Genomic DNA, 27,139 nt, shown 5'->3' on the forward strand with positions numbered 1-27,139 from the left:
AGTTAACACCGTTCTATGGTATATTTGAAAGTTGTTAAGACAGTAAATTCTAAGATTTTTCATCACAGGAAAACTTTTTTTTTTGTTCTCTTTTTTGATGTATCTATATAAGATAACAATAAGCAAACTTAATGTGATAATCATCTCACAATATATATAAGTCAAATTATTACACTGTACACTTTAAACTTATACAGTGCTACATGTCAATTATATTTCAATAAAGCTAGAAAAAATGGCTGTTATAAACATTATTAAATTTTATTAACAAAAACTTTGTACATATTTTTTAATACATGTGGAATTTTACATCTAGGTAAAATAACAACACATTCAAAATTTACCATTTATACAAATTATTACAGAATAACAACCAGTGGGTTAAATAAAATAAACCACACTGATATTTTAAATTATCTACAAAAGATTTGACTTTTTTAAAATTCCCCTGAACATATAAAAATAAATTAATTTTACTTTTCAATTAAATCTACTAATTAGAAATATTACAAATCAAAATATCAATGTTATCTTATGAACTTTCCACAATACAAAACAGATTCACAAAACCTTATTTACAGAAATGAGGTAAGAACTGTGCAATGTTTAACCAAGAGACATATTGCAGAATTAACATGTTCTTCCAGCTAAGTACACAGTGGAGGTCTAATTATAGCTGGGTTTTTTCCACTAATAATTCTCACATTTAAGAACAGTTCAATGATTACATCCCCAATTATTTAATTTATATACTGCCAATATTGTCACACCTAAGAGTGTGGCAACTCAGTGGAAGGGTTGTAATACAGATTACTCATGTTTCAGGAACTGTAGTGGTGGGTTGTTTGTGCTGTTTTGTTTTGTCTGAAATAATTGTCAGTAATGGGAAGTTACTTAAAATTAAAAAAACTAAAATTATTAGCAAATCCACTTTTTTTTGTGACTTATTAGTGGATAAATACCCAGGTAATATAGTTTTGCCTGAGCTATCTACGGTGGCATAGAAAGTTTTTAATAAAGGCAGAACCATGGGGAAGGTTGCTGGTGCAACACTGACTATTTCCTATACTTACAAGGACTGACTACAGTACAGTGCAAGCTCAGCTGTCTAGAGCCATTTCAACACCATGGAGGTATAACAGGCACTTGATTCAGGCCAACCCTACCAATCAGTTTCCAGAGTGGCCCCTCCTTCTAAAGAACGTCTTTCACTTTTAATCAATCTGGTTCCCCAGCAGCCTTAAAACTCACTTAACTCAAAGTTTCTCTGAAATATGAATAGGTCTTAACACTAAAGAAAAAGCATTTACCAAAAAAAAATTACCTTTAGCAGAAGCAGACATTACCATTCTAACTTGATTACCAAAATGTGTCAAATCCCATTAGAAAGGAAATTTTTGTAACAAAGATTGCCAAGACCCAGTTGATGACCTATTTATTTGCAATAACCAATAAAACTCCAGAAGAAATTGGACAGTTCTTTGCAATTTGTTTTAAGTTTTGATTCCCAGAGCAAGCACACTGTAACCCAAACAAAATATATTTTCATATTTCAACTTGTACAATGAAGTCAAATAGTTTATAAATGGAACAAGTCTTTAGTTTTGCTATTCTCCAATTAGTAACAAAATTTGTGGTGCATCAACTATATTAAATTTCTCTTAGGTTGATAAACTCATTGCATGTAAATTATTTCACTAACAAAAGTTAGTTATTAATTTTCTTTCAAAGTTCAAAAAGTCTGGGTGAGGGATCAGGATATGAGATATGGGAATTCCATTTCAGTGCAACAAAGCAACAAGAAAATGACTCAAAGCCTTACAAGAATGTCCTTGTGGCCATGCTTCCTGTTGTGCGGTCCGTTTCCTGTTGGGCTTCTTCATAGGTGGAGTACGAGGGCTGCGAGAGCAGCAGGTTGAAGTGCTAGAACAGCAGGAGAGGCAATTTCTAGATATTGCTCAACTGTCAACTTTTCTCTTGAGCAACAGGCCCGGTTTTATCACTAAGTCTCTGCAGTTAAAACAAAATCAGATGCATTAGCTAAGTCAATTTTTGGCCCACATTTGTGGTACTATCCTCTTAATTGATATAAGTGAGGTAAAATGTGATATATGTTGTTATTCCTTTTTTTCTACAAGTCAAAATGGCTACTTTTTAGCATAACAAAGACAAATTTACTGATAAACATTACCAGTTGTTTATAAACTTGAAATTCAGCAGTAAACAAAGAAAGAAGTGCCCATCTGAGGGCTAGAACTCACAAGGAATGAATGTAGAAATCATCCCCTGAAATCAACATTTCCACAGAAGTAGTAACATGATATTATGGAAAATGAATTTTTGATGAACTAACAATGTCATGAGTTCTGATCCAACGTGTGCTATTTATCTTTAACCTCTTTGAATCTCCATCTACGAATCTATTTTAAAAAATGGAATTACAGCCTATTATTATGATTTTTTAAGTAAGAAGAAGGGAGACTCTCGTGTGCCCCGCTTGGGATCCACCCAGCAACCCATCTGGGGTTGCTGCTTCAATCATGAGAGCTAACCTCAGTGCTTGAGGACAGACTATTTAAAGATTGAAATCTCACATACTATTGTAGCTAACAAATGTCTGGCATATAGCAGGTACTGATAAATGTTATCTTCCAGCCTTGCTTTTCTCCATTAGATAAGTAATATTGTTTTAGTTTATATTACTTATTATTGTGATTTTCCATTAAAAAACACATTCATATTGTACCAAAAATTGTAACTAATTAATTTTTAAAAAGGATTTATTGATTTTAGAGAGAGGAAAGAGAGAGAGAGAGGGTGGGGGATACAAGTGGGAAGCATCAACTGGTAGTAGTTGCTTTTCATATGGGCCATGACCAGGCAAGCCTGGGGCTTTGAACCAGTGACCTCAGAATTCCAGGTCGAGGCTTGATCCATTGCCCCACCTCAGGTCAGGCTAATTCATTTTTTTTTTTCCTGTATTTTTCTGAAGCCCGAAACGGGGAGAGACAGACAGACTCCCGCATGCGCCCAACCGGGATCCACCCGGCACACCCACCAGGGGGCGACGCTCTGCCGCAACCAGAGCCACTCTAGTGCCTGGGGCAGAGGCCGAGGAGCCATCCCCAGCGCCCAGGCCATCTTTGCTCCAGTGGAGCCTTGGCTGCGGGAGGGGAATAGAGAGACAGAGAGGAAGGAGAGGGGGAGGGGTGGAGAAGCAGATGGGTGCTTCTCCTGTGTGCCCTGGCCGGGAATCGAACCCGGGACTTCCGCACGCCAGGCCGACGCTCTACCACTGAGCCAACCGGCCAGGGCCTAATTCATTTTTTAATACAAGAAAAAACTTTAGAAAAAAACATACAAAAAAATTTCTAAATTAATATTTAATCACTTACATTTCCTATGTCAACTAAACCCTGGAGAGGTAACTAAGTTTGTGATAAGGACAGTATGTACTCACGATGAGAAAGTAAACAACAGGTCAAACAAAAAGCACTGAAGAGTTAATGAAAATTAATTACCTATATTTAAAACCAATTCTTGTTACTAAATACAAACCAAAGATCTTAAGGACTAAAAGCACAGTCCATAGCAAGCTTTCAAAGTTATGGGAAACAACAAACATTGTCAACTTTTAACACTCTGATTCGCCAAGTCTCCCACTTCCTTCTTTCCCTTCTTCCTTTTCCTCATGTCCAGTCTCCATTCTATCCCAATACCCTTTCTTTAACAGGGGTCTGCCCTGAACTGGAGTTTAGGGAAAACACTTACACTCCAGTAATAGAGGAGAATAGAAAGAAACAGCCTTACAATATGTGCTACTTTATGTGTAGTATACTGTTCCTGCATTCATTTTTTATTTCTGTTAACATGTACATTGACAGGGTAAGCTGCTTTTACTTTCATAAAATTAATAAAAATTTAAATTCCATTATAAATGTGATTGTAATTTACTTTCATTTTAAATGTAACCTGGTAGAATAGCTGGATTACCTTAAAATTTATGTATTAATTTTATTATAAATGAGTCAGTTTTAGGAAGCACTTCAGAGCAAAATAATAAAAATGTTCCTCAAATATCTAGACTAGTTCTGCCATTAAACAAAGCACCAAGTATTGTCTTTTGAGTGGACTGTCCCATAACACTATAAATAAAATGAATGTTCACTTTGAAAACTGCTGAATAATAAGATGGCCTTCAAACCTTACATGCAAATTCAAACTGATACACTTAGGGGATTATTAATTGGCTTTGGTTCTTTGTGTTTACAATATCCAGCTGCAACTGGTTTTAAGAAGCACTTACTAGGGGAATAACATATTTTAAAATAAGGGAAAGACTAGAGAGAATCATCTCTGATCAATAAAACTCTTTTGGCACTGGCCGGTTGGCTCAGTGGTAGAGTGTCGGCCTGGCATGCAGAAGTCCCGGGTTCGATTCCCGGCCAGGGCACACAGGAGAAGCGCCCATCTGCTTCTCCACCCCTCCCCCTCTCCTTCCTCTCTTTCTCTCTCTTCCCCTCCCACAGCCAAGGCTCCATTGGAGCAAAGATGGCCCGGGCGCTGGGGATGGCTCCTTGGTCTCTGCCCCAGGCGCTAGAGTGGCTCTGGTCGCAACAGAGCGACGCCCCGGAGGGGCAGAGCATCGCCCCCTGGTGGGCAGAGCGTCGCCCCTGTTGGGCGTGCCAGGTGGATCCCGGTCGGGCGCATGCGGGAGTCTGTTTGTCTCTCCCCGTTTCCAACTTCAGAAAAATACAAAAAAAAAAACAAAAACAAACAAAAAAACAACTCTTTTTATTATTTCACTAGCTATAAGGAAACAAAGACACTTACTGGTCCTTTCTGACTTGCACTGTCGCCGTGGATGGTGAGAAACGGGTTGGTGGTGGCTGAGTGAAGCGGTGGTGCCTGAGCGCCCGCCAGGAGGTTGTTGATGGGTATCTGCGTTGGTCCAGAGATCTGCAGCTGCTGCAGCTCAGGCTGGTGGTGCTGCTGGTGGTGATGCTGCTGCATCAACTGATACAGAAGGGCCTGGTGCTGTTCCTTGGGGACACATTGAGAGAAAATGAGCTCCCTGTCACAGAACTCAGTGTTCTTGAAAGCCTGCCTTTTCTAGTTTCTTCTTTAATATTAGATATTTAAATGTAAGTGACATTCATACTACTAAAGAAAGAAAACTCATATCTCATCTGGAAAAATACACTGCACTAGGTAATAACTGTCTACTATAAAATGTCAATATGAAAAAAATTAAAAATAAAATGTCAAGACCATCAGTGAATGGCTTATTTTCAAAAAGGGCAAACATATGTAGGAGACTTCTATTCAAATTAGGTTATCCATGGTCACCAAGGACAACAACTTACAGACTCAGTTATCTGTGTTTGACTTTAGAATGAACTATATTGGTCAAATCCTTCCTATGATTTTGGAAACTTAAAATAAGTTTAAAGTCCTTATTCCTGCTCAAAGAAAAAGTGCTTTCTTGATGTAGTTATGAGAGTATTCTTTATAGCAAGCATATGTACTTCATTTCCTGAGTGTTTACTATGTGCTAGGCACTGTTTTGAGACCTGTGTCTTGTCCTTGAAATCTAACAGTGGGGAAAAAAAATCTCTGTCCACCTGGGGGACAGAGGGAGACACAGACAAAAATGTTAGAATACGATTACTGCTAAGGGTCAGGGGAAAGAGAAGTGTGTGAGAGAGTATGGCAGGGTGGGGTCGGGTGAAACAGAATGGTCAAGGCAATTCTCTACCTGGTGCTGGGGGTGGGGCAGTTTTAGACAGATGGGCTACACAGCACACAGCCAGTGTGATCAAGGAAGATGGTAAGGAGACAAGACATGCTGGAGCAGAGGGAGAAAAGGAGAGGCAGGAGAAGAGGCGCCTCCCAGCACCGGGCTGTGAACACTTCTTTGGCTTTTACTCAAAGTAAAATGGGAAGCCAGAACCAGGTGCTGAGCAGAGGAGTGACAAAACCGGATTTAGGATCAGGATTCAACAAGGCATCAGAGAAAGAGAAGAGTGAAGCATGGTGTAAGGTTTTGTTTTGGGCTTGAGCAACAGAAGAATAAACTTGCCATCAGCTGAGGAAGGGAAACAATGGAGCAGGGATGTGGAAGATCATCACTTTTTTGGACATGTTATGCTTGAAATGTCTAGTAAGATATCCACGTGGAGATATCAAGTAAGCAGTTGGACACAGGAGTTTGAAATTCCAGAGAGAGGTGTGGCTGAAGAAATCAGTACATACACACAAAAGGTATCTAAAACTCTGTGCCTGGAGACCACTGAATTCTAGAACACTCTCAGAGGCTGAGGAGAAGAGGGTGACCTAGGACAGGAGGCTATACAGGGATGATCAGTTAGGTCGGGGAAAACTAAGATCATATGTTATCCTGGAAACTAAGGTAATGTGTTCAAGGAGAAAGGAGAAATCAATTCTGTTGAATGCTGTTGCCAGACAGGTCAAGTGAGACAAAGAACTAGAACTGACCATGGGACTTGGCAACAGGAAGGCCGTCTGGAAGGAAACAGCAAGCAGAGAGACAGGGTAGGAGCTGGTGAGGGAGGAGGGTCAAGCAAGAGTTTTTCTTAATATGGGAGAATAAAGTATGTATTACAATAAAATTCTTGCCTACATAAAATTCCATGCTTGCAAATGGGCAAACTTGACCTCCTTTGGCTAACAAAGGAAAAAGTAAAATTTAAACTGCTTCAGTCCTTATGGTTTCTAAGCAACAATTTGTGCTAAAAATTCCTTAATAAACCATGTTCTAGAAATGAGACATCTATATTTGCTATTGTTAAGAGTAAAATCTTGATGAATAGGAAGAACCTCGAGTAAACTGAATTTTAGTACTTCATATTAAGATAAGGCATGTGGTAAGAAAACAAGATCACATTTTAGTATAAGCATTTAAGAATTTATACACAGCCTGACCAGGCAGTGGCGCAGTGGATAGCGTGTCGGACTGGGACACGGAGGACCCAGGTTCGAGTCCCTGAGGTCGCCAGCTTGAGTGTGGGCTCATCTGGTTTGAGCAAAGCTCATCAACCAGAACCCAAGGTCACTGGCTCAAGCAAGGGGTCTCTTGGTCTGCTGTAGCCCCCCCCCCCCATCAAGGCACATATGAGAAATCAATCAATGAATAACTGAGGTGCTGTAATGAAGAACTGATGCTTCTCATCTTTCTCTCTCTTCCTGTCTGTCCCTATCTGTCCCTCTCTCTGACTCTCTCTGTCACACACACACACACACACACAAAATTTATATACAATCTATCTATATACCACCGTAAAAGTGGTACCCATTTTTACTTGTGACAGTGAAAATGATGCCTTATAATCAAAACAAATATTTTAAATATATTTTTAGAAAGAAATGATAAATAAAGACTGAAACTCTGAGTTAAATAAGTAGTACCTTCTCCAAGTAGTCTAACTCAATGAAGTATGCTAGGGAAATGGGGCCAAAAAAAAGTCACACAACCATATCAACCTGTCCTCACTTTAAATATATGACTGCAGAGGGCTAGCCACTGCCGCCCTCAGCCACACATGTCCACACCTGTCTTAGTTCATTCCTTCTCCCCCTTTGCCAAGGTATCATTCCACATCTTCTTAACCACCATTCCCCTTCAGCTGACAAATTTACTTATAATTTAATTTAAAAAATTAACAACATTTGAAGTGGATTTCTTCCACCTCCTGTTATACAACCCTCTGACAGCTGCTCTGCCTGCCCTCCTCTCAGAACAGAACGCTCGCTGTGCCCAGTCCTCTCCTTCCTTAGGAGTGTGGCTGTTCTAGGATTACCCTTCCTCTCTCCTGCACCAGAAATTAACCCATCGACATACACATATGCTGTCATATTCCAAATGAATAGCAACTACCCACTTAGACCATGCCTTTCATCTTTTAGGTGACTGTTTTTTATAGTAAAATATCCCCTAGCTGCCTCTATGCCACCTTCGCTTTCTCTCCTCCAATTTTCTTTTGAACCACCCAGTAAGGCTTTCACTCCCACCCACCACACTTGTGGGACATCCCTGGGCAGCCCAATCCAATGGACAATTCTCTCGTTTCCTGCCAGAAGCGCTTTACTCAGCAGAGTCCTCCCTTTCCTGAAACACTAGGACACCACTTTCTCAGCTCCCCTCTTAAACCACTGGCCACTTTTCTCTGACATCCTTTCCTAGATCATTCTCCTCTTCCAGGATGTCCAGGGCTCAGTCTTCAGATCTTATCAAATCTTATGAATCTAAACATCACATAGGCAGCAATGACTCCAAATTAATTTTATTTTACTTTTTAATGAGAAAGCTTAAAGTCACAGAGGTAGAAAAAAATATGCTCAGAAAACAAGTTATAGAGGCAAAAGAAGGGGCACTTGGAGCTCGGAGAAAGAAGAGTAAAGGTAATGGGCCAGGGGGGAAGAGCAGACGGAAAGGTACAGGCAGGCTCCCAAGAGGGAGAGCGTGCCACAATGACCTCAACTTTCTATATTCACTCATAGCTGACTAGTGCACAAATCATCTGGCTAATGTGATACATCTCAAAGTCAGTATGTCCACAACAGACTGCTGTTCTCTCTCCAAAACCTGTTCCTCCTCGTCATCCAACTCTCATTAAAAGTAAACATCCAATTGTTTAGGACTCATCTTTTTCTTGACTATCCAACAAACAAGTCTTATTGTTTCTATATTTAATATACAATTCCAGACAGTTTTCCACCACATTTATTTGCACTGTTAAAAGACCCCCAACATCCACCCTGGAATGCTCCTGTTTCTATTGTTGCCACCACCCGCTCCCAATATACACAGACCATTCTCCATAACGCAGCAGCTCAACTCATCTTTTAAAAATGTGACTAGCATGTCACTATTCTTTCAAAGCCCTCCAATTAATTCTTTAAAATAATCCTGCAAGAAAAGGTGAGAATACATGAAAAAAAATCTTTTTTTAAATGGGATAATTATTAAAGTTAGGTTATTAGCATATTATCTTCTTTACTGGCACACTTGAAAACTTCCATAATAGAAAGATTAAAAAAATTACCAATGCCTTTCCATCACACTTTTTTTTTTTTTAATTTTATTTATTCAATTTAGAGAGGAGAGAGAGAGAGGAGAGAGAGACAGAGAGAGAGAAGGGGGGAGGAGCTGGAAGCATCAACTCCCATATGTGCCTTAACCAAGCAAGCCCAGGGTTTAGAACCGGCGACCTCAGCATTTCCAGGTCGATGCTTTATCCACTGTGCCACCACAGGTCAGGCTCCATCACACTTAAGATAAACTAAATGTCCTGCTACAGCCAGACAAATAAGACAGCCCATGACCTCCTAGATCATGCCCACCTGCCCGACCCTCCCCCTCTCATGAGCCATCATGCCAGCCTGCTTCTAGTCTCCAAAACAGAAACCCTGGCCCAGCTGAAGTCTTTTGCAACTGCTGGTCCCTCTACCCGAAATGTGCCTTCTCTTCTATTCCCACATCAGAAAGCCATGCTCTTTCACCTCTGATTCAAATTAGTGCTCTAGTCACCTACTAGAGTCGCCAGACCACGCAACCTCACATGGCCCTCATGCCACTGCTCTCGAACCTTTTGTCCAGCTTCAGTTTTTTTCTTAATGCTCATCACTACCAAAAAGGATTTTTATTTATTGTCCATCTGCCCTATCAGAATGAAGTGCCACAAAATTAGAAAGTCTTGCTTACCCTTTATCACCAGAGTCTACAACAGCATCACAGTACATATTCTAATATTTGCAAATAAATCAATATAATGTCAGCACAGGTACTGCAGACTATACCAAATGGCAAGACAAACTACTTTTTGCATTATGCCTCTCATAATGTTATTTCACAAAGCAGGTAATCAATAAGCACACTGAATATCAATTATAACTTAGATTATTTCCTCCTAAAAAAATCAAATATTAACAAAAGGAAGCACTTACCGGTGTGAGCTGTTGAGAATTTAACAACTGCTGAAATTGCTGTTGATGAAGAAATATTTGTCTTTGCTGGTCAGAAAGTAATCCTAGTCCTGAGGCACTGAAAAAAGATTAAAATTCTTACTTTCTACTATGTATCTTTAATTTTTTTTTAAAGTAAAATGAAAGACCAGGTGTTGACTTGATGTTTAATAAGTTATCAAGTTTTTAATTATAACACTTTTTGAAAACAATGGTGTACAAATTTATTTGTATGTATGTGTGCCTGCGTGTGCATGTGCAAGCACGCATACCGATAAACAAGAATTTACATTGTTGAGAAATGCTTTGTTTTCCTTTTTATTGTAAACCAAGCAGACATAAAGTTATTTTATGGAGTAGAAATTTATGTGTGTTTAGAACATGCACATGTAATCATTTATTCTTAATTACTCAAGAATAATTTAACCCATACTAAGTAACACATTTAAAACAAGATATAATCCAAACATACTAATGAGTGATATGACCTAACCATTTTAGATGGTCCCATGGTCAGTAAAATTAAGCATCAATAAAGATAGAGCATGAAAATCATTTCCTAATACGTACTGAAAATCCATTTAAAATGATTCCTCAAAAGTACATCCAATAACACGATTTTAGTCTCCATATTTTGAACATTCAAATGAAATTCTAGTATAGTGAAACAGCAAGTCTCACTCCCTGGGTATTCAAGATAAAGACCTTCATCCTACATCAAAACCTTTGATTATAAAGCTAACAAAATTACATAGCTGAATTTTAAGAAACCAATATTCATGTGTTCATACAATATTTCCTTCAGAATATTGAATAAATTATGACACATGAAGGCAACATACACAGACATAAGAAAAATTAGCGTTTAAAATATACATCACAGATCAAGACAAATTTTCAGCACAGAGTATTTTTAATGCTGTCTTACTAAAGTGGTTTAATTTTGTCTTAATCTGAACTAAGTTTCAAAAATAAATGGCTCTCAGTATAACATACTTAACTTTTGGTGGCTTTCAATGTCTTAAAGAGTACATTTACAAGGAGCACACTAAAAATCCCAATCTAAGACGTGGACAATATAATATTTATTATTTTGCACTGAAAACCTAAAATACAAGTAAGTTTCTTACCTGTTAGTCAGTGTAGCTGGCATTGGATGAGTTGCATTAGGTGGTACAGTTGTGTGGGTGAGGGGGGCAGGGTTCTGGGATATTGTGACAGGGGTCTGAATAACCCCATTTAAAGCTCCTACAATGCCATTAATTGCCAGCTGGTTACCTGGCAAAGCTCCAATGATCCCACCCACTCCAGGCACTGCAGGAATGGTGGATGTTACAGTCTGCATTCCACTGGGCAGAGCCCCCACTGTCACACCATTGACCTGCTGAACTCCACTAACTCCTGCGCCCTGCTGAGCTGGACTCTGCCCAGCAGGAGGTGGAGTAGAAAGGGCTGATGAGCTGCTGGTACTCTGTCCACTGGAGGTTAAGTCCTAATGGAAGAAATAATAGAAATTAATATTGTAAGGAACGCAGCAAAAACTGTTTCAAATGATTTTAAACCATTTAATGTGATATACTATTGTTCTTAAGTAAAATATACAAATGAAACTAACCACACCAAAATTACCTGATTTAATACAGGAAGAGAATTATCAGGTAAAAAGCTGTTTCCTAGATGAGGGCTCTTACTGCTGTTCAAGGAATCAGTAGTAGGAGCTAGAATAATAAAAGACAAAAGGAAACCTATTTACCCTGTTAAATTACATTATGTATAAGATTAAAGGCTTATCTAAAAGCTTATCCTGAAGCCCACATTAAAAACATTTAAAATTTAAAGCTTGCTCTTCTTTAGGCCAGTTTAAATGGAAAAATCTATATCTCTATTGAATACTATGGCTTTAAATCAATAAAGAGATCATTACACATTTAAATAAATTTTATCATTAGATTATGTGCTAATGAAGTTAGAACAAATTCAAGTTCATTGCTTAACAGGATTCTTTATGCTCTTCAAAATACCCCATCACTCCTTTTCTACATCTTCATATAAGTTGTTATTCACTTATTTAAAAGGTATTGAAACTCTAACCTACTTTCCTTAGACAAATAATAAATATTTTCATACCATTCTGTACTGAAAATGCATGAACTTGATGAGATGGGCTAGGATTTGTTGTTATTGTTGGAAAAGGCACGGAGAGCTGTGCATTCAGTAACTGAAGGCGTTCCTTTTTGGCAGTTAAGTTTTTAATTTGTTCTTCTAATCTTCGATTTTCAACTTGAAGTTGGTGTAATGACTTCAGCATTCCTAAAACTAGCAAATATTGGATCGTTTTTAACAAAGACAAGTTCAGACACAGGGCTAAGTATTTTAAGGACTTAGGTGTCAATAACTTTAGAAATAAGTTAAGTAGAAAAGTAGAAATTCTGTAAAGCATTTATAAATGGTTAGGTTTTATTCCTAAATTTGTATGTAGATATAAGTATAATTTGCACATATATATGTATAACCAAAAAAAAACAAAAAAACACCACCCACCTGAGGTTCAGGTAATTTCCATTCTCAAAAAAAAAAAAAAAAAGACAAAAACATTCTTATTTTCATCAAAATAAAATTCAAAGTGCCTGCCATGATTTACATTAATTGGGTATTTAAAGTGGGAAAGAATCACACCGATAGATAGCCTTCAACACAAAAAGGCCACATGTTTTTGTTTGCTGCTTGGTTAAGCTAAGTTTGCCACCAGACACTGTGAGGAACTTCTAAGCCCAGCTGCTCAACATACTACTGCACACAGCTCCCAGCAGGGGGCAGTGTGTATGTGCACTGCAGGCCCCCCAACTCCCAGAGGAAGCTCATCATTTGTAAATAGGCCCAGTTTCTGTCCTGCCTTATCACCTCAAACACAACTCCAGCCTCACCACTACTATGCCACAGTAATAGACACTTTAAAAGTTCTATGTCTTAAAAAGTTTTATTTGTTTAACATGCCCTCATGGGCTTCAAAAGACACAACTCTACCAGTACAGACACATATGGTCATTTCCCAAGGATTTAACTTTTATCCCTCCTCTTCAAGATCCCACAAAGAAACCCTTAGTGCGCCCAAATGAGATGCAGTAAAGATGAAGCAAAACCTGTCCTCCAGCTATCATATACATTTAAAGGATTATCTGAGCATAAATTTTCTTACAATTAGCATTTTTTGTCAGGGCACCATTCATAAAAATGCCAATTTATTAGGCATTTGTTAGGCACTTGTCTACTAACAATAAGCAAAATGTTTTGTTTTAATAAAATAAAGCAGCAAACACTTATATCCCCAAATTATAAAAACCACCTTTCCCCCCCACAACATATATCCTTAACACTAGGCCACTTTTCCAGTTAACCACCACCCATACTGTTTGGTTTTTGGCATTTTCGCCCATGGTCGCCCTCCAATACTTGAAATTGTGAAAATACTAAATACGTATCTATAATATATATTAGTAATTTAAGAAGGAAATGATATAGGTTTGAGATAGATTTATAAGACAAAGGGTAAAAGCAGGATTAGAAAGACTTTTAATATATAAAATTTATATATACATAATTTGATAATTATCATTCTTTCTCATCCAAATTATAAAATAAAAAAGATAGTTGGTCATACTTGACTGTATGCAATTTTAAAAGTAAATTCTCCAGAGGTGAGCAAATTTTCCTCAAACAATTAAGCTAAGAGAAAAACATAGCTTGTGTAATTTAGAAGTTAAAAATTGGTAACAAAGTACAATGAGAAACAATGAATAGATATTATAATAATTATAAGCAGTAACACAACCAGGGAATAGATAAGTGCTTTCATTGAGTCAGGCAAGGTTCTTTACATTTTTTAAAAGTTGTTTAACTCTCAAAACAACACTATTCTACAAATGGGAGACTTAAAGCACATTGACATTTAAGAAACTTATCCATGATCATACTGTTAATAACAGATAAAGACAGGATTCAAATCCAAGCAGTAAAACTGTAGAATCTGTTCTATTAAACCACTATATTATACTTTTTACCATATAAAACATATATCATAGCTTCATCACTATTCTTGACAAAGTTTGACTTCTGCATCTATCCACCTGTCAATTCACCATCTATTCATCTTTCTTTAAAGATAAGAAAAGAATACTTACTGTCACTAGGAGTACCTTGCTCTAATAAAAATTGCTGTCCTTCACTCCACTGCCTCTCCAAAAGCTGTTCTATGCTGGCTGCTACTGGAGGAAGATTTTCCAAACTGCTGCTGCCAGGTGGATCATAGCGAATCTGTAAGCTGCTTACAGGGGATCTGTTGAAAACATTAATTCTCAGGTTAAATATAAGAACCCTTTGAAGAAGAGTGCATTCATGTTTCTCACCTTATGCTGACCCCCTTTCCTACAAAAGTAGTTTCTAACACAAAGTCATTTATGATAGAACAATAAAACCAAAATCTACCCTATAATTTAGGAATTATCACTCTTCCTCCTCCAATTATAAAATTAAGAGACTAACGGCCATACTTGATCATTAAAAACCACTAGAAAATATTAACACATCACCAATAATTTCCAAAACAGACTACAAAAGAACTTGAGATAGGTGTATAAGACAAAAGGGAAAGAAGGATCAGAAAGACTGGGATAACTAGCCAGAAAAAAAGAGTTCCACCATTCTGCTTTAATATGCAAAAATATCAGAATAACACTGAGCAATTATAATAATGTAAAATCTACTTTAATGTAAAATATTTACATTAAAAATTACATTAAAAATTTACAACCAACAAAATCTCAAATATTAGTAAAATTTTTTTTATTAATTTTATTCTAAATTCAAAAATACATGTAAGTATTTTCAGTATTAAGGAATATTATCAAGACCAAAGCAATTTTTATTTTGTGCCTTTTATACAAATTTTTCTAAAATATCATATCTGTACTTCAAATGATGACCTAATCAACATTTCCAAAATAAATATTACTTCTATTAAGATAAATATATAATGTTCTCAATCATCCACTTTTTGTTTTAAATTAGCAAATGTGCCCATTTCTGGTTCCCAGGTTCCATACTAACATAACACACTAGTGAAGGGCTTTAGAGTTTGCAAAGTGTTTCCACATAATCAACTCAGATGATCTTCACAACAACCTAGAGAGAAGTCAAAACCAGGCTTACTGACTCTATTTTCATCTGAGGAAACAAATGGGGGGTTTAGTGACCTGTCCAAAGACATACTCTGGTAAATGACAGAGCTGGGACAAGGCTTCTAACAACCCACTATTGTTTTGCCACAGCTTTAAAATGCTTCTCTAGAAAACTCTTTAAATAAGAAGTTAAACAAATGAGGCTTTTTATTCCACATGAAACATCGTGAGTTACATATATACATTTTGCCATCATACTCCAAATAGTTGTTATGCTGGGATAATTTAGGCTAATCAAGCTAATCTTTAAGAGTAATATAAATTTGGAAATTTATACTCAAAATAATTTTGTACCATTTATTGCACTAAATTGCATTTAGCTAATGAAAAATAATGACACCAAGCAAAATAGCACTATAAGATCTTAATTTTTGCCCTGGCCGGATGGCTCAGTGGTAGAGCGTCGACCTGGCGTGCGGGAGTCCTGGGTTCGATTCCCGGCCAGGGCACACAGGAGAAGCGCCCATCTGCTTCTCCACCCCTCCCCCTCTCCTTCCTCTCTGTCTCTCTCTCTCTTCCCCTCCTGCAGCCAAGGCTCCATTGGAGCAAAGTTTGCCCGGGCGCTGAGGATGACTCTATGGCCTCTGCCTCAGGCTCTAGAATGGCTCTGGTTGCAACAGAGCGACGCTCCAGATGGGCAGAGCATCGCCCCCTGGTGGGCGTGCTGGGTGGATCCCAGCTGGGTGCATGCAGGAGTCTGTCTGACTGCCTACCCATTTCCAACCTCAGAAAAATACACACACACACACACACACACACACACACACACACACACACAAAAGATCTTAATTTCTGGGTAGCTTATATGGTATTTTAAGTTTAAAGGGGCAACACAGAAATGCTTCCTCTACTAAACATGAGTAAAAATCCATTAACTTTCTTCTTTGAAAAGAAGAATAAAATAATACAGAAGTAATCATGGCATAATATTAGAGATCAGTCATATGTTTTCATTCATTGTGCACTTCACATTCCTAGCTTCAAATTTTTCTGTAGACTTCAATTAAAAAAAAACAATGCTACTTTGAAAAATAATAATTTTAGAGAGAGAGCAAGAGGGAGAGAGAAAGTGAGACGGGAACACTGATCTGCTCCTGTATGTGCCCTGACCGGGGATGGAACCAGCAAGCTCTGTGCTTTGGAACAAAGCTCTAACCAACTGTGCCATCTGGTCAGGGTAAACAATGCTAGTTTTAGTTCACTTGAGAATTATATAGAAAAATGGCACTACTAGATGTACCAGCAGGAAATAGCAAAATTAGAGATAACTGTACTAACGTCTTTAATGACAAATATTTTTCTTAATAGAATTTCCCCAACTATCTCAGCAACACAGCAATAGTGATATTCATATGGTTATCACATAAAAATCTTAAGCTTTACTAGAATTTTTACATCCCCATAATTAAAATTTTTAGTACCCAGAGTTGAAAAAAGACTCTAAAGTGGTTTTTTCCCTCCTCCTGGTCTCCATTCTCACCCAGTCTAATACTATACTTAAGGCAGAGTTTACAAAATTAGAGAACAGAGAGAAAACAAACTAGGAGAAGCTATAAAAGAAAGGAAATAAAATCAATAAAAAAGACAGCCAGAGCCTAAAGTTCCAATGTCTTCTACAAACTGACACAGCATTTCCTACTATCATTCTGCACATTGAACACAGAAGATTTGTGACCCTTGGACTGTGCTCAGAGAAATTCAATCCTTCAGTACAACTCTGGTTAAGAGTGTCCTGCTAACAGGAATAATTTCACACATGTTATATATGAATAAATAGTACCTGAATTCTTTCATATAGCTGCTAAGATAATTTCAAAGAACAATGTAATACATTTGCTATACTTTGATTCAAACAATTTTAAGAGCCAGAGGGAATTCAGAGATGAGCAACAAGAACTTCATTTACTAAATTAGGAACTAGAGTCTAAAGCAGGGGTCCCCAAACTTTTTACACAGGGGGCCAGTTCACTGTCCCTCAGACCGTTGGAGGGCCGGACTATAAAAAAAACTATGAACAAATCCCTATGCACACTGCACATATCTTATTTTAAAATAAAAAAACAAAACAGGAACAAATATAATATTTAAAATAAAGAACAAGTAAATTTAAATCAACAAACTGACCAGTATTTCAATGGGAACTATGCTCCTCTCACTGACCACCAATGAGAGAGGTGCCCCTTTCGGAAGTGCGGCGGGGGCGGATAAATGGCCTCAGGGGGCTGCATGCGGCCCGCGGGCCATAGTTTGGGAACCCCTAGTCTAAAGGGTTAAGTGCATTGCCCATAACAGAACTAAAACTGGAAGCCAAAGTTGAAAGCCTTGAGTCTGTAGCTTTAAGAGATTTTAAAACTATTTTAGGACCAAAAGTAATTACCCAAATCAATTACCCATTTATATATTTAGTACCAGCAGCTAAATATATAAATAAAAAACACAAGAGAATTCAAATTGATTGGAAATCTAAGAGTTATAACTTTTGAAAGGCTTAGATATCTGTTTAAATTAATATTCAAATCAATTTAGAATCATTTTTCTTGAATGGCCAGACATGTTTCTTATCTTCAGAATGCTTTCATAGCATCACAAATGTAAACTCTGCTGATAGGAGATAAAGAAGTTTCCAGTCTCAAAATGTTTCTTTTGCCTATACTTTGCAGTGTAAATAATGCTTACCGTGGTGAGAGACTTCCTCGGGGTGAGCTTCCTCTGCCAACAAGGCTGCGGCTATTGTCTCCAAGATCCTGATCTGCAGTGTAAATATTTCATAGCTGATAAAGTGGCTCTCACTATAAGAGGTTTTAAGCTATTGCCCTGATTTTTCCTAAAACATACATAAAACCTTTACCACTGTCTTTGTAATTACTGTGAAAGTAGAAGGTCTAGTATGCTGCTAGTTTAGAATTGCTGAACTGTGGCATGTAAGGTGCTGTCCCTACATGTTGCTGTGGGTGTAGGAGGCCATGGATTACGTTCTGTTCTTTCATTCCTCCCAGTTTTACAGCACAGGAGCGTGGTTTGCATCTGCAGTGCTCTCCCCTTAGCCACTTTTAATTTCTACGGTTAAAGTAATGAATCACAGCAGCGGACAGCTAATCTGTATGCTTATCACAGCGAATCCTTATGCTTTGTTTTTTTAACACTTTGCATTCCAAGACAAGTCATAAAATACTTAATGTATTACAAAGAGTCACATACCAAGACCAAAATTATAACTATATATATACACTGCTCACAAAAAATAGGGGATATTTCAAAATGAATGTGAAGCAATAAAAAAAAGAAGCATTTGATATTTTATTAAACATCAGAAAAGCAATCAACAAGTCAAAGAGTTGTTTGATTATGCAAATGAGATGCAAAACCAACTTTTACTTCATTGGTGAAAATGCACCATACAAAAGGCTGAAAGTAATGGAGTATCATTATGTTCCCTGATCCCCTAATTTTTGTGAACAGTGTATAGTATATATATGTATAACATGGATCCTTAGATCAAGAATAAAGTTACATATAATGCTAAATATCCAAACTGACAATAAATAGGAACACAGAATTCTGTATTTAAAAAGGAAAAATAATAATTTCTTTAAAATATTTCTGAAGTAACAATATCTCTGCTTGAAAAGTAAACTTGTATTTCCTCTACAGTTAGTTGCTTATAAAATCACCCTATCTGGCCTCTTTTAAGGTTGTCCTCCCCTTATTCTGAGTCAGGTAACCTCTGACCCTTAAAGGGTAAAGACATGACTGATCCATTCTTGGTGAACTGCTAAACCCATTCCCTTCCCCCAAACAGGCATGACTACTTGGACATGTCAACAAATCCTTATGGATGGAATGAAACAAAGCAAACCCAGCAGCTCATTAAAACAGGACAAGAGGCAAACGCTACAAAATGTCAACTGATAAAAATTCACAGGATTACTAAACACTGTAGAAATTCTTTAACAGGATTTTTTTAAACCAAGTTTGTGTAATGCAATTTCATGAATTATGCAAATAAAGGTTTAGGCTATTCACAGAAAAGCCTAGTGTTATGTTACTTTCATTGCATGGAACTGAGAGCTGAACACATCAATCACAAAAGTCACAGGAGACATTGTTGCATTCCTGCCTGCTGATGGCTCCGCTTAAACATTTACATTTCAGACAGTAAAAAAGCACATCACTATTTTGCAGCACAGCATACTATTTACTTCCAACTGTGATTCTTCTGGTTAAAAAAAAAGCATAATCCTATATTGAGCACACCTTTAGATTTTTCAAATAAAATGAGCCATTGAGGAGAATTACATTAGAAAAGGGGAATAGAATTTTAGAGTTTAAAAATTTTTGAAAACTTACCTGCTTGGGTGTTTTCAGACTGAGCTGTAAAAGCTGCCATTGAAGAACTTGGATTTAATCTATTGCCATAGATATGGGATGGCGCCTGATTGAGAGACGATCCAGATAGAGTATTTGCCTAAATGAAAAGATTACAAAGATAAGTGAATTATATTTAAAAATGTCTTAATATTTTTCCTCTAGACCTAATAACTGTATTTTCCAACCTACAAATATAAGCAAAAATTCATGATTAACTGAAGATCAAATTTCATTCTCACTTGTTTTATCATTACACTTCAATATTTGAAGCCACATAACTCTAAATTAAAAAAAAAAAAGACTAGGACATTCAAGGTGAATTATTCTTGTTCTAATTTCAAAGTGTCTAGTCAATACCAAAACCTAGTGGCATGGTGACAATGGGAACATATATATGACTGATGATTTAATCTCATTAAACCACTTAAAAACTAACGGTAGGTAGACAACACATGTCTAACATGCTTTAGTCTCTTACAGTACCTGATGCTAAGGAGGTCAAAAGGTCTAACTTCTAATTTAGTATTTTAACTATACAGAGCCATATTTCTTTCCATTGCTTACCTCTGTCATTAGTAAAACCACACTATTTTGTTACTTTTTATTTTGATAGACTCAGAAGACTGCTGCTTTTTCTGTTTTGTTTTTATTTTAAAAGAAAGCAAAAAGGCATCACAAAGCATGTTTTCTATACAGTGCAAGGCTCAACTAACCACAGCTTTGCCCTAACCCCATATAAGGCATGTCTTTTTGGCAAGAAGCCAGCTCTACTAACTGAAGAGCTGGCCCAAAGTTTGTAATTCATTCATGTTGCTAACCACAACTCTGAAGGCCTCTACTGGGACTTGTGCCAAACAAGCCAAAATGAACCCTTAAACAGATGAAGCCAAGGAGGTTGGCCAAAGCCTTGCGTAATCCAATGTAATAAAAATGCCTTCTTTGATGTGAATAGTTTCTCCCACTTTCCAGAATATTATAACCTTAAAATGTGGCATTTTGGAAGAAAATCTCTTGTGCATGTAATACTATTACTCACAGAAGGCTATTACTCGTTTGAAATAGTCTTCAGATTTAACAGAACCACAAATTTTAAAGTACCCTTCCTATTCTTTTTCATGAATGAAATCAAACTTAGGATTTTATAAAATGAAATCACTGTAGTTATATCAGAAAAAAAATCTGGAAAATAATTTCAAAGAATTGAAGCACAGCAAAGATAAAGAAGCTGAATTAACAGCAGAACAAAAGATATGGGACATTTTGACATAGATAACTGCACACAAGAGACCAAGATGACATAGTAGTTTTAACAAGCAAAATATTAAAGGGAATAAATGGGTGTTTCTGGAAAGACTCAGACCCTGACATAATATGTGGCTCCTAGACAACTTATTAAGCACAAAAACTGAACTTTAAACACACAAAAAGAGTCTACTTGATGTAGAATCTTGTCCTAGCTTTCCATTGTTCCACAGGGTGCATTTCACAGTTCATACTTCAATGTCTAAGTTCAATCGGTCCATTTCTGGATTTTGTTTTTCCTCTAATTAAAGATATGCAGCCTGACAGGTAGTAGCACAGTGGATAGAGAGTTGACCTGGGATGCTGATGTCCCAGGTTTGAAACCCAAGGTCATCAGGTTGAATGTGGACTCATCTGGCTTGAGTGCAGGCTCATCAGCTTGAGCCCAAAGGTTGCTGGCTGGAGCCCAAACGTTGCTGGCTTGAGAAAGGGGTCACAGGCTCATTTGGAGCCCCCTCCCACACTCAAGGCACATATGTGAAAGCAATCAATGAACAACTAAGGTGCCACAACTACAAGTTAATGCTTCTCATATCTCTCCCTTTCTTTCTTTCAAAAAAAAAATGTACACAAAGTCAGTTAAGTTTGTACTATAAAGTCCTGTTTAACTATCAGTTAATCCTCAGTAAAAGGTAAGTCATAATTGTAACCTAAAGATCATACTGGACGCTTGCCATGTATTTAGTGTTAAACTAAATAATTCATAAAAATATAGTAAGATTTTTTTTTAAACCTCTCCAGAAGTCAAATACTTAGGAATCTTGGCTACTTACAACTCAGAAGAAGAAAAATTCGAACAGAAAAGACCAGATGTTACCGACAACATGTGTTAAAATCTCGGGTAACTTATACTTAAAAATGCCCTTCACAGAGCCAATTTACTCTTACTGCAGACTATTCTAAAAAGATCAACTAAGCATGTGTAACAGATGAGAAGTGAAAAATTAATTAGAAAGAATAAGAAAAAGTAGTATCTTGAGACAATTTGTTGGCAGCAAGAAGTAACAGCTGATAGCAAGAGAGAGAAAAATTATGAACAAGAATAAGCATATTACATAGTACTGGTGGGGTGGTTCTCCAAGAACACGGACATCTAGATGCCTTAACATCTGCAGATGCAACTTAGCCTTTTGATTCTCCTTTTTCATGCAGTCATGTTTTGTCTAAATCAGGATTAATATTATACCAGTTGGACTACTTTTTTAGTTCCAACTGTCAGTTTTATGAGCTGACTTAATCTTTTATTTATTTTTTTTGGTGGTGATGGTTACACAACAGTGTGAATTTATTTTAGTGCCTCCAAACTGTCCACTTAATGGTTAAAATAATAAATTTTTTAAAAAATATTTTATTGATTTTTTAGAGAGAGAGGAGAGAGAGAGACAGAGAGAGAGAGAGAAGTGGGAGAAGCAGGAAGCTTCGACTCCCATATGTGCCTTGACTGGGCAAGCCCAAGGTTTCGAACCGGCGACTTCAGTGTTCCAGGTCGACGCTTTATCCCACTGCGCCACCACAGGTCAGGCCTAAAATAATAAATTTTATGTTCTGTGTATTTAACCACAATTGTTTAAAAAGACAAAAAATGTCTACTGAAACTATAACTAGTTTTGTGTTGAATACATGGATGAATTTGGGAGCATTAACATCTTTCTTTTTTTTTTTTTTTGACTTAGTCTCTTAATAAGAATGAGGCCTGGAGAGAGCATCGGACTGGGACGCAGAGGACCCAGGTTTGAGACCCTGAGGTCACCAGCTTGAGCGTGGGCTCATCTGGTTTGAGCAGAGCTCACCAGCTTGGACCCAAGGTCACTGGCTCGAGCAAGGGGTTACTCGGTCTGCTGTGGCCCCACAGTCAAGGCACATATGAGAAAGCAATCAATGAACAGCTAAGGTGCTACAATGAAAAACTAATGATTGATGCTTCTCATTTCTCTCTGTTTCCTGTCTGTCTGTCCCTATCTATCCCTCTCTCTGTCTCTGTACGGGGGAAAAAAAAAAAAAAAAAAGAATGAAAAAATCCTACTTTAATCAGAAATATACCCTTCTCCAGGAAGGTTATCTTCTGCCAAGGGCTTCATATTTACACTTATTAGCTTCAAATTTCTTGATGTAGTCTTCAAATTATCTTAGTTTCCATATTACACACTAGGCTCACTGAACTAAAAGATCAAAATGCAAAGTAGTATAACAGCATAACTGATTTGCATAATGACTATCATGTTTAGTACTGTATAATTCCAAAGCAGGAAAGTATATATTTTATCAAAATGGCAGGGAAAAGTAAATTAATAAGACAATAAACTAAAATGTGAATGCATTCTTTAATACCTTAACTAACCAATTCCTCAAATTTTCTGAATGAATAAAAATTATTGGCAGTTGTTTGGTTTTTAAAAATTACTGCATTTATCTAAACAAGAAACTATTAAAAGATTAATAATGTTATTAATTTTACTAGGCAGAGTTTTGTGGTGTATTAAAATAAAACATCTCAATAAAACTCAACTCATTAACATCACATTTTAAGCAGGTAACATGAGTCACCAAAGACTCTAGAAATGTCTCACACTGCTTAGCCAACATGTCTGAAATCTTTAGAATGGTTAATGCTGAGAACCCTTGAAAACTGTTGGTACCATATGTAGGGCCAGGAAACCCCCAACATTTTAGTGAAAAGATCCCATAACCTACTATCAATGAAGGAGAATAAGTGAGACAGCAGGGACAAGCAAGCACCTTACCAAGAAGAACATAAACAATGGCAATCTGTAGACTCAAAAACATTGCTGTCATTAATAAGTGAAAGCACTGAGATTCAGGGAGATGGAAGGATGTCCATGTGAACCTGAAGAAATAGCGGTTAGAAAGCATAAAGAAAGAACACTGGAAGCTTTTATATACAAGAAATCTGGAACAAGGAATAAAAATTAAAAAAAACAATATACACACACTTCTCCACGTATAGTGTACTTTGGACATGGATTTTAAGTGCACTAAAGCTTGGCCTGTGGTGGCACAGTGGATCGAGTGTCAACCTGGAATGGTTTTGAAATGGATTGAATGGTTTCAATCCCTGGTTTGAAACCCTGGGCTTGCCTGGTCAAGGCACATACAACTAGCAAGCAATTAACAAAGTGAAGTAACTATGAGCGCTCTCCCTTCCCTCTCTCTCCTCTCACTGTAATAATCAATAAATGAAATCTTAAAAATTAATAAAAATTAAAAAGTACTGTATACTAAAAACAAACTACTAATGTAGCGTGTCTGCTTCAGCAGACCTGGTTATAAAGACTGGCAATTCTTTTTCAGAGGAAAATACCTACCTTATGACACCTCAATTTTGTTTTGCTCAGGTAAAGAAAATGGCTATTGTGGATGGATATCCTGCTTGGGTCTAGTGGCACTCTAAGAATATGAGTTGTTAACACTGAGTGAAGGGCATCCCACAAAATACATGTGAACTTTGTGCTCTGTATCATTTTTGTAACTTTTTTATATATCTAAAATTATTTCAAAATAAGAAGTTAAAAAAATACATAAAAAACAAACTAGGTACTTGGCATTATAGTATCCCACTGAAATCAAGTCATCTCAAAATGTAAAAATAGGTATTAGATTAGATCAAGATAAAAATATTTTATAAAATAATAAATTAATATTGTCATAATAAACTTTTGCACACAGGACACACAGGAGAAGCAACAGTCTGTGTCTCCACCCCTCTCCCTCCCATTCTTTCTCTCTCTCTCCTCCTCCTCCTCCTCCTCCTCCTCCTCCTCCTCCTCCTTCTCCTCCTTCTCCTCCTCCTCCTCCTCCTCCTCCTCCTCCTCCTCTTCCTCCTTCTCCCATATCCATGGCTTGCTTGAAACAAGTTGGCCCCAGGCACTGAGGGTGGCTCCATGGCCTCATCTCAGGCCCTAAAATAGCTCAGTTGCTGAGCAACAGAACAGCGGCCCCAGCAGGGCAGATCATCATGCAGTAGGGGGCTTGCTGGGTGGACCCCGATCATGGTGCATGCGAGAGTCTGTCTCTGCCCACCCTGCTTCTCACTTAATAAAAAAAGAAACAGAAAATATAATGATTTTACTAGATAGACCTAAATACAAGCAAAGTAAGAATAAACTGAACAATTATTGAGGTAAATCCAGTTATTTTGGAACAAAATACATTTAGGTGCCAGGATCAAAGAATACCCTTAGCAAATTTAAAATGACTTACCATGTTAAACATCTAGAAAGATACGTGAGTCTACCAAGGCAGTATTCAAATTCAAAACAAATCAAAGAAAATTAGTGTTTCCTAAGTAGACTGACATACCATATTAAAATATTAACAAGATGAAAATTATATTTCACCTTAAAATGTCCCTGTTGATAGTTTACCTCTTATACAAAATGTCTGCTTCTGCTTATGACCACATAGAAGTTTTATTCTTTTTTTTTTTTTTTACAGAGTCAGAGAGAGGAATAGATAGGGACAGACAGGAACGAAGAGAGATGGGAAGCATCAATCATCAGTTTTTCATTGCAACATCTTAGTTCAGGCGTCCCCAAACTACGGGCCTGCGGGCCGCATGTAGCCCCGAGGTAATTTATCCAGCTCCCTGCCGCACTTCCGGAAGGGGCACCTCTTTCATTGATGGTCAATGAAAGGAGCACTGTATGTGGCGGCCCTCCAACGGTCTGAGGGACAGTGAACTGGCCCCCTGTGTAAAAAGTTTGGGGACCCCTGCTTAGTTGTTCATTGATTGCTTTCTTATATGTGCCTTGACCGTGGGCCTTCAGCAGACCGAGTATCCCCTTCCTCAAGCCAGTGACCTTGGGTCCAAGCTGGTGAGCTTTGCTCAAACCAGATGAACCTGCGCTCAAGCTGGCAACCTCATGGTCTCGAACCTGGGTCCTCCGCATCCCAATCCGACACTTTATCCACTGCACCACCGCCTGGTCAGGTGACCACAGAGAAGTTTTAAAAGAGCTCTCACAGGTAAAGTAGCCACCAAATTCCTATGCACTTGGTTCATTCTTAAAGGAGTTAGTTGTGGACGGGAAAATGTCAAGCTAAGCCTACTCAATTATGTGAATATCAGGCTTAAAAGTTGATATTGTTGAAAAAAAATAAGTGTATATTGTTTTGGTAGAGTTCCCCCCCCAATGTTGGTAAAGGCAAAAAAGTATAAAAAATATGAAACTCCAAACATCAATCACACAGGAAGAGGTTATAGCAAGCATTTTAAAATGCATAATTAACTTGTCAATAAATGTTAAAATCAAATGCTTCAAACAAGTTCTAAAACACAATAGCTTTTTTCTTCAGGTTATCCAACCCTGACACGATTTAAAAATACAGTCTTTCAAAATTCTGTCAGACTCACCTAATTGAATATTAGTTTTAAAAACTTTTTAATTCATATATACTATTAGAAGAAAAATTATCACTATATCCACCATATATAAGCTGTCTCACTTTGGGCAAGGTACGAAATCTGTCTTCAGTCTGTAACAACGGAGATAACAGTACCTACACTTCATTAAAATATTGTGAGAATTAGTGAAGTGTATATGTAAAGGACTTGAATGTTTTGGCACATGGTAAACACTCAAATTTTAGCTTATTTAAAAATTATTTTCATAAGTTACTATAGTTTTCAGCTCTGCCATTAACGTCATTAGAAAATATACTCTACCAATTACATTCTAATAACATGGTTATACTTCAAAGATTAAAACATATTTACCTAAGAAAAATTAGAAGGTATAAATGTCTCATTATGGAATGATATCTTTAATTTATATACAAGGGTAAACAAAAGAAAATTTAGTTGTGAATACATGAAACAGTTTATCATATATTATGTATTAATTATTGTATTATTTATTAATATGATTAACCTACTTTTGCCCACCCTGTATAATGACACAGCAATACTGAAAATAAACTGTAGAGATCCAAATATTTTAGTGACAATTTACATATTTTTTCCATTTGCAAGCACAATTTGTTCGACTAGAAAAGCTTCCAAGAAAAATTGGGGAACACTGGAAAGTTTCATATATTCTCTAACTCAATTCGAACTTTACACTATGAAACATATTCTGATAACAGATCCCATTTCTATGTCAGCTACCACCAGTAAAGCTTTAATACTCAGCGTGTGATGAGAGATGAAACCAAGTGTGAACAACTTTCAGGTCCCACGAGTAGGCTGGCTGTTAAAGCTGTCAGGTTCAATTGCATCATTCTACATTATTCAA

General features: G+C 37.2%; 1 protein-coding gene across 9 annotated transcripts in view; it reads right to left on the reverse strand.

Annotated features, from left to right (window-relative positions):
• Positions 1 to 258: 258 nt before the first annotated feature.
• Positions 259 to 27,139, reverse strand: part of MLLT10 (MLLT10 histone lysine methyltransferase DOT1L cofactor) — a 289,716-nt gene continuing 262,835 nt past the window's right edge. For 4 of the 9 annotated variants that reach the window (XM_066384583.1, XM_066384582.1, XM_066384585.1 and 1 more), the window contains 9 exons: positions 19,566 to 19,683; positions 17,895 to 17,967; positions 14,163 to 14,317; positions 12,112 to 12,300; positions 11,614 to 11,702; positions 11,115 to 11,476; positions 9,967 to 10,063; positions 4,834 to 5,043; positions 260 to 2,010 (listed from right to left, as the gene is read on the reverse strand). In XM_066384583.1, the coding sequence (XP_066240680.1) occupies positions 1,966 to 2,010; positions 4,834 to 5,043; positions 9,967 to 10,063; positions 11,115 to 11,476; positions 11,614 to 11,702; positions 12,112 to 12,300; positions 14,163 to 14,317; positions 17,895 to 17,967; positions 19,566 to 19,683 (1,338 nt within the window). In that variant the 3' untranslated portion in view covers positions 260 to 1,965. Of the gene's footprint in view, positions 2,011 to 4,833; positions 5,044 to 9,966; positions 10,064 to 11,114; positions 11,477 to 11,613; positions 11,703 to 12,111; positions 12,301 to 14,162; positions 14,318 to 17,894; positions 17,968 to 19,565; positions 19,684 to 27,139 lie in introns of all 9 variants that reach the window. The other 5 variants (XM_066384587.1, XM_066384586.1, XM_066384588.1 and 2 more) reach the window with 3 other exon arrangements.

The sequence above is a fragment of the Saccopteryx leptura genome, chromosome 5 (genome assembly GCF_036850995.1).
Source record: "Saccopteryx leptura isolate mSacLep1 chromosome 5, mSacLep1_pri_phased_curated, whole genome shotgun sequence".
Lineage (NCBI taxonomy): Eukaryota > Metazoa > Chordata > Mammalia > Chiroptera > Emballonuridae > Saccopteryx > Saccopteryx leptura.